Below are 9311 nucleotides of genomic sequence, written 5' to 3' on the forward strand. Positions count from 1 at the left end.
AAAAGGGGCTACTACATCTTCCCAGCATATCATAGTGGAAGAAGTTGAAGAAAATAAAGAAGAAGAAGAAGAGAAGATGCATTCATCTTCAGTCTTTGATCGAATAAGTCCACCTGCAGGAAAGTCTCGTCCTTCTTTATTTACACGGCTGGGAAGGCCAAGTGCTCTAATCAAACACACTTCTGTCTTCGCTAGGCTTAGCAATCAAGGTGAAAGTGAAGTAAAAACACCAACGCCCTCGTTGCACACAAGCAAGAAGGGTACAATCCATGATCACTTGGACGGTCCACCAAAAACGGTCTTCAGTCGACTATGGGCTCCCAAGAAGAAGAATGATGAGGGCCGTCCTCTCTCAACTTCTTCTAAACAAAATGAAGAAGAAGTAAGAGTAAGTGATGACTTGAAAAGCGCAATACCATCTCGTATAAAGTGTATGCAAGTAGTGGATATCATCCAGCATGAGCCGCTTATAACAAGGAGGTGCGTACTAGTACTCACGGGCCAGTAAAAAAACTGATGCAGAGCCTGCTCTGACATCTTCACGTCCCTATAGTGTAAAGACGCCAAGAGACTTAGAAGTTACTATGTCGTCACATCACATCACAATAGAAGAGATACCTGACGAGAACAAAGAAGTTGAGGCTGGCGAGGCCCCTGAAACACTTGAAGACGGGGGCAATCGACTGTGGATGAGCTCAAGGAGCTCAACTTCGGAACTACTGAAGATCCTCGCCCCATTTATATTATTGCTCTGCTGACTAAGGAAGAAGAAGAGGAGTACTACAAGTTGTTGGTCGTGTACAAAGATGTCTATGCTTGGAGCTATAAAGAGATGCCTGGACTCAGCCCAAAAGTTGTAGTTCATCGCCTAGCAATCAAGAAGGGCACCAGTCCCAAAACGCAGCCTCAACGTCGTTTCTGGCCGGAGCTTGTACCTGAAATTGAAAAGGAAGTTAACAAACTCATAGAAGCAGGTTTCATTCGCGAAGTCAAATATCCTACCTGGATAGCGCACATTGTCCCAGTCAGAAAGAAGAAGGGACAATTGTGCATATGCGTCGACTTTAGAGATCTTAATGATGCATGCCCGAAGGATGACTTCCCTTTGCCGGTCATAGAGTTGATGATTGACGCAACCAGTGGTCACGAAGCACAATCATTTATGGATTGTACGGCTGGTTATAATCAGATATATATGGCACCTAAAGATCAGGAAGCAACGGGTTTTCGAACCCCAAATGGGATCTTCTGCTACACGGTCATGCCGTTTGGATTGAAGAATGTTGGCGCTACGTGCCAACGCGCAATGCAAAAGATCTTTGATGACATGCTGCATAAAACAATAGAGTGTTATGTTGATGACGTGGTTGTCAAATCAAAGAAAAGAGAAGACAAACACTTATAGTCTCCTCGCGTGAAGGAGTAGAGGCAGCCAGGAGTGCTGTAGCGGCATCAGCTATGGAGACGACAGAGATCTTGCGCGGCCTAGTAGGGACGTGAGCAGAGCGTCGACTGGCAGCAGCAACATTGATAGCAGCCTTCTTCGCCATTCCTCTTATGGTGATGCCAACTGACTGCGCAGCAGAGGAGGTAGCAGCAATGGGAGTACCTTGTAGGATATCTGTGTAGGTCTTCTTGGATGCGTTGGAGGAGATGCTTTGCTTGGTAGACATGTTCTTATTTTGGTAGACTTGAATAAAACGGCAGTAGAGATGAGAGGTAGAGAGTTTCACGTCGGGTTCACCAAAATTTGTAACAGCAAAATTTGTATTACTATAACTGAAATACAAAACAAGGAAACAAGTAAATTTTATTTATAAATATCAAAAGTTATGTGTACAATCTCTAATGTATCCTCTGATTCTAGTATGTCGTAAGGGGTACGTGTACGAGATACATGTGAGGAGTGCGTTGTAGACAACTTTAATTACTCTACGAACAATGTTAATTTGATTTCTTGAGAGGGACGCGATGACTTAATCTCTCTTGAAGGTTTGAATTTGTGATTGATTCTTCAACACAGGCAGTACGATTTGATGTGCTTGTTGACTGCTTGCAATGATTTTGATAGAGAGGATTTGTAGGAATTTTGTACCTTATTCTCTCTAGCTCCTTTACAATTATGAATTTTTCAACCCTTTGCATGAATGAGGAGAGCTCTATTTAAAGAGTTTGATTCTCCTTGTTGGACTTTGGTGGTCACAGGCCCATTTGTGGGTTTATTAGCAACCTTGGCCCAAGTTTGATTCTTTCGGGGTTTAGTGATCCGAATAACTCCTTTTGTAATCCGAATTGACCCATATTTCATTTAATCGGGACAAAATAATTAAATTAAGTTAAAATTTGGTATTAACTCAAAATAATTAATTTATTTTATTTATTCGGCACATTAATAAATTTTCTGTGCCTACACTTACCACCCTCCACAGCCGGATAGTTAAGATAATCCAGATCAGGGGCAACATAATCTGTCCTGATGAACATATAGGTTGTGGCCCAACCCTTATCATCGCCTGAATTAAAATTGGTTATCAGATGAGTCATCTTTGCCCTGACTCGAAGATTGAAGCGTCTAGTGGTATTACTTTTGAAATGGTAAACATTCTTGAAATCTTCAAGAGTAATCACCAAGTTGTGCTTGGCACATAGGTGTTCAACAGATTGAACAATATTCCAAACCATCGGCATAAGTTGAAAAGGAGCAACCTTGATGGCCCTGATGACCTCAACCATAAATGGAGAAAAGGGAAGCCTGCAACCCCCTTTGAACGCCCATTCAAAGATACAGAACCAGCCAAGACTGCACCAATTAGCCCTGACTGGACCACTCTCAGGGACCCAGACCTCAACAACATAAGGGAGAAGACCCCTACCTTTCAAGTAATGTTCGAAAGAGGGCTTCAATTGATTGGCCTCAGGGAAAGAAGTAGATAATGATTTTACAGGGGCAAAGGTGACACCCTTGTGTGTAATAGACAGAATTTCTGCAGGGGCAGAAATTTCCATAACTTCATCCTCAAGAATAATCTCTGGGACATCTACCACCACCGGAGTCTGATCAGCCCTAGCAGCAGTCTTTGTTGCAGCAGCCCTTCTCCTTCCACCGGCCATTTTTTGAATGATTGGAATATAAAGTTGATTTTCAAAGAAAGGTTTATTTCACAAAGGAATTAGAGAGAAGAGAAAGAAAGTTGAGAGAATTAAAGAATGAAAATACGGAAGCAAACAAACGGCTCAAGGCATTTTATAACCAGAAAAATCCAACGGATAACACAAGTGGATGAATCCAATCATGACTCTCCCAGGGTTTGATGAACATACCTTATTTATGGTCACTAGCCGTTAAAGAAGTTGAAAGGAACTCAAACTCTTTTCCGGTAAATATTCTTATACTTTTTGCCTGGCCCGAATTTTTATCTCCTTATCCCTGGCCAGATCCACTGGGAATAAGAAGATAAGGGGCAATTGTTAGGCCCAGAATTGTCCTGCCTGACGGGACGACAGTCAGGCAAATAAGCACCAGACCTAGCCTGAACAAAAAGAAACCAATACAAGGCATACAACACCTGAGCAGGTACCAGCCAGGAGGGAAAGACATGTCAGGTCGTCTACTAGGCCAGGCCTAAAGAGATACCTCACCAGCCATACGCTGAACATTACCAGAACGCGTCAGGCAACAACTAAAGCCTAGAAATGTAGTTCCTACTTACATGGAAGACTTATTCAACAAAACCTACAACGAGTATAGAGCATTCAACCAAGCAGAGATAAAGGCGGGCAGTTTTAAGAGTCAAATACCTACCTCCGGGTAAATAGGGCACGAGGCCTATTACCTAGGAGTATCCTAAACAAGCGTTGGGAGAGCCTCTGCAAAGAGAATGAAGCTACTATAAATAGCAGAGGGAAGAAAGAAGAAAGGGCATCACTTACTCACTCTCACTTACTCTCATTTTGTAGTTGTAAACTACCAAAGTATAATTATTAAACGTTCATACTCTATTCCTAGCCTGACATACACATTCCCCGTCAGGATACTCTAAAACATAGTAACAATCCCTCCTGGCTTGGTGCCCGTGGTTTTTTCCCTTATTCCCAGGGTTTTTCCACGTATAAATCTTTGTGTCTCACTTTGTTGTTTGTTCTTTATTCAATCAGTCGTACTAGTCAGGCTTAGTTGTTTTGAGTTAGATTGCCTTGCAATTAAATCCCTGGCAGGACTTTATCCTTGTGAGAATTCCTGCTAAAACATAACCCAAATTGGGGTTACAACAACTACGAACTAATTGTAATAGGAATAAGAACTAATACTTACAATCTGTTTGACATGGGAATATAAGATCCGACAACCCGAATGCTAGATCCTTGCTTGCTTGATGGTTAGAGTGATTAGGGAGAGTTTAGAGAAATGTTTTAGGTTTTAGAAAGTGATTAACGAAATGATTATCGAATTATATATAACCCCCTTATCATTTTAATCAAACTACGGAAATAGCCCATCAGATCGGTTACTCGGCCGAGTACTCGATGTACTCGACCGAGTACGCCCTACTCGACCAAGTAACAACAAGCTCGATCGAGTTCCAACGCATCAGAACCCAAACTCAGGACACTAGACACCCTACTCGGCCGAGTAAGCCCTACTCGACCGAGTAACCCATGGTCAGAAACCTGTGGTATTACGGTCTTTCCTCCTAAAAAACGAACTTCGTCCCCGAAGTTGACACCCACACCTACATAGCAAGCACACATACCACTCCACTAACCATCACCACTCAACTCTCATCCTCCATCCTCGACACTAACTCACTTAACAACGCCTAACGCCTACCTAAACAACGCAGCTCATAACATAGCATCAACCATAGGGTAGCCTACCTAAGTCCATAATACTATCGAACACAAACAACACCAGTGCCGCCAACTTTACCTTACTTCCATACCGCTCACTAGTATATCTAATACCAACACAATCCACCAAGCGATATGTTACATTCTACCACCCTTAAAATGAACTTCATCCTCGTTGTTTACTCACACTCATAAACGTCACCTACCAAAACCGTCAAGACTATCACAACCATACTTTACTACAACCTTGGTCCATAACCATACATATAAAATACATACTACTACAAGCATAACCTTTACCTTTAATAATATCAACTATAGGTCCATCCTTTATTCCACATTAAGACTCAACACTTCCAAAGATACCACAGTACGCATAACCATCAAACTCTATTTGTCGCATCCTACTCCTGTTAAGATAAATGTTACGTCCTCGTAACCCAACTAGTACTAGATCCTTAGCTATTCCTTCCCCTTATCACCATCTCATGTCACTGATAATGATGTGACTCGTATTTACGCATATTTATTCCTCTAGCTAGCCTCGTTCCTATGCTTTCTTGCATGCATTAGGGTCGTTTCTTATCTTTAGCTTCTTATTTTGCATATTCTATGATGTTTTGTGTCCTTGGTAGGATAGGAATGCTAACCTTGCTTATATGGAGCAAAACGGAGCTAAATGGATCACATTTAACGACCAAGCAACAAAGAGGAGACCAATACTAAAGGCCTAAGTCAATAAAACAAGTATATGGGCAATGATGAAGGACCCCCACGGCTCCTCAACGATCCCCACGGATCATGAGGCAACCAAATGAACAAGAAGCCAAGCTGCCCTTTGAGAGGGGCGTCCCAGAAGCAGCCCGAGCGTTTCAAAGGGAAGGACGGGCGTCCCAAGACTTAGCCCGGGCGTCCCTTGAGCAGGACTGACGTCTTTCATTACAGCATATGCGACCATCAAAGGGAGGTCGTGCGTTTCCAAGCGGGACTTGCAAGGCGTTAAACTCATGTAAAGGGCTTAATCGTTATTTAAGCCCTTAGTTAACCTAATACTTGTACTTAGTATAAATACTCCATTGTAATAGGAGATTATCATCAAGTTTTATTACCAAGTTACATTGCCATAAATCAAGTTTTATTAGGAGGTTATCTTAGATTAATCCAAGTTATTTAGTAGATTAATACAATCTAATTACACAATTCAATTTTAATCACATCTTAATCTTTCCTGAATTATTCAAGTGTTCTTAGATCTAGTTGGATAATTTGAAGATTATTTGGGTTTATTGGAAAATTGACAACTCTTCATCATTCATCAAGTTTTCTTCTATTATTCTTTGCTTTCTATTTTGATCATCATAACTTGGTACAATTTCTCTACTCTTTACTTAATCCTTGTTTATTGTTTTACTCTTTCATCATGTTTAGACTTGTTAAGATGATTGACACCATTGTTAGCATGTCCACCATGATAATGAGTGAGTAGTTCCTTAACTAGGGTTAATGGGGGATTAGGGGAATTAATCATGGGGTAGATCATTACTAAATAAGTTCATATTAATGCTTGCTTGTTGTAGTTTCAACTTATGCACATGTTATGCTTGATGAAATGCTTGATTGACAACCTAACATGAATCTCTTATCCTTTCAACAAGACTTGTAAGACATAAACTAACTCAAGGCTTGTTAGGCCATGCATATAGTTGAATAGGGAGAATTAAGTCGACTTGTAGGTGTTGTAAAGTCTTGAACGACTCGGCTCCGAGACCCAAAACTTCCTAGGAATTGGATGATATAAACTAACTCGATTCTACTACAACAATAAATTGCTTGCATTTATGAAACTTGTTTATGTGATCTCATCATTATTCCCCTATGAACCCATGACACCCTAGTGCTTTAATCAATTATTTACATGCCCCATTTGCTTACTTTGCTTTACTTTCATTTGTTTACATTTCCTTTGTTAAGTAGTATCGATTGCAAACCTCAAACTCAACCCAAATTGTGACACCAAAGACATAGCTTTCTACAACCGATAAATCAATACAATACCCGTCCCTTGGGATCCGACCTTTACTTACCGCTATACTAAGAGTAGTTTGTTGAGAATATAAATAGTGTTTGATAAGGAGAATAGACGACAATTCCAACCCTCATCAGATAGCCGACTATAACCTCAACACCGATAACCATTCGCAATTCCAAGGCTCTCTCTCTAACAGCTTCCATACTTCTAATCATTCCGCACACCACCTAACATATACCACAAAATCCTCAACATAACCACTACCACAGCTCTTCCACATTACCGCACAACCACGTTCTTTTCTATTCACGTACATGTCCCTACCACCTAACTCAAGACCCAAAATTGTTAAACACCCACTTGATCCTCAAATTCCCCTTTTATTGTCTTCAAACTAGTCCATAACTTAACATGATACTAATTCCCAAACACTCTATACTTACTGCTCCGATAAAAGACAATGAACCAACTGCAACTTCCAGCTCAATACCCACATGTTCCGCTAATTACTTGCCACAACTATGTCAATAAAAGTGTCATCTAACATAAGTTCGAAAGTGTTCCAACCACCTCCCACAACTATATTTCTTCAACAAGGTATCACTGTAACTTCGACAACATCGCAACATGTGCAACTCTCTTCTATATTATACTCTAGTCTCACCCACAAGTCAAAATTATAGGAAACAGCAGTAAACAGAACAACAATCTATATGCCCATACTAGACTGACATAATCTTTCAAAATTTCATCTCACAAGTACCCCACCTACTCCACCACAACCGATGACGGCATCGCAACACTGCCACCAACAGCCGCACCGCAGCTCAAAAGTACCCGCATCGTAACACGGAGCACCGTGCTCGGATCGCAACCCAGAACATAACAATCACGTTACTAATAAACACTGTCCTGACACAACGATCATCTCACGACTCATCCCTGGTCTGATCATATTCCAAAAAGCCACATGAGTGGCAACTGGAAGGCAATATGTAAGACCAGGGATCTATTTCAGAATGGGTATTCACATGGTACTTGGCTTGCTGACTTGAAAAGGTACTCTGTTAAGTCTGGGTATGATTGGATCAGGCTTAAGGAAACAAAAGTGGGGTGGTCTAAGCTTGTTTGGAATAATGCTGCTATCCCTAAGCATTGTTTTGTAAACTGGCTTATTATGAGGAATGCTCTTAACACAAAAGAGAAGCTACATAGGATTGGGATCAGCTCTGATGCTTTGTGTTGCATTTGCCAAGCTGAGTCTGAGAATGTTGCTCATCTGTTCCAACACTGTCATTACTTCGTTGAGATTCTGGAGCTGGCCTATGACTGGCTGAGGATTCCTAAACCTCAGGGGAATTCTATTATCTGGACAGGCAGGAGGCATTGGTCGCAGGTGCAGAAGAATGTATGCTTGGCAGTCTTCATGGTCGTTAATTATGCAATCAGGCAGCAGCGTAATTCAGCACGTTTAGAGGGTGTCCTGTTACGACCTACTGTCTTGTTTACTCAGTGTAAAAACCTGATGAAAATCAGGATTAGGAGCCAATTAAGTAGGGTCATTAGAGCTAGTGATAGGGATTGGATCAATTGTGTTCTAAGCTAAGTTATGATGTACCTTGTATCCTTGGTTTGAGCTTAATGAGATTACTTACATTTTACCAAAAAAATAACTTTATGAATATCATCCCATACTAGTGATACTAGTACTCACAAGGTCATAACCTCACACAATCACTTACACACATCATAAACACATATTCAAATCTAACTAGTCATTCCACCTCACGTAAGTTACCACTTGATAATATATATCTCTCTCATGAGATTAAACTCATATGTCCTTCATAACCCATTCTCTAATTCGCATAATTACCACCACCTGATCAAAGTGACCATATAACCAATACTCGACTACAGGCAAACGCCCTCTATTTCAACACCTTATGCTCCCTCTCAACCATGAATACCAATCCCAAATAGCAAACTTCATTAATCCTATCAACATAATTATCTCAATATCCATACTAATTATATCCTTATTGTATCGTCACCTAGCTCACCACCAAAGTCTCATACATGCAAATACTCTACCAACTTCTTATTCCCTTAATCCCTTACGACTCATGATTAACAAGTCATCCTTCAATTAATATATATTCCTTAACTCACACCCTCATGATAGTATCCTACATGTTCATGATTCCTTACTTTTATATCCCATAACGTTTGTGAGCATTCACTCGATTTACTCCCATACTTCTTGTACCATTGCACTTGACAACATACATAATCCACTCAACTCATTACCCCTAATGCCTAGTCCTTGAATCATACTGTAACCTTCTCATTACTTCCCAAAAATCAAATCCCATTAGCCTATATCAGTAACTTTTCATTCATTTTTTTTATCAATAATCCCTCTCATCATGCT

General features: G+C 40.6%; 1 protein-coding gene across 1 annotated transcript; it reads left to right on the forward strand.

Moving 5' to 3' along the window:
• Positions 1-7847: 7847 nt before the first annotated feature.
• LOC141618368 (uncharacterized) lies at positions 7848-8483 on the forward strand. The gene has a single exon (XM_074435467.1). The coding sequence runs from the start codon at positions 7848-7850 to the stop codon at positions 8481-8483; it is 636 nt and encodes a 211-aa protein (XP_074291568.1).
• Positions 8484-9311: the final 828 nt, after the last annotated feature.

The sequence above is a fragment of the Silene latifolia genome, chromosome X (genome assembly GCF_048544455.1).
Source record: "Silene latifolia isolate original U9 population chromosome X, ASM4854445v1, whole genome shotgun sequence".
In the NCBI taxonomy this organism is placed as follows: Eukaryota; Viridiplantae; Streptophyta; class Magnoliopsida; order Caryophyllales; family Caryophyllaceae; genus Silene; species Silene latifolia.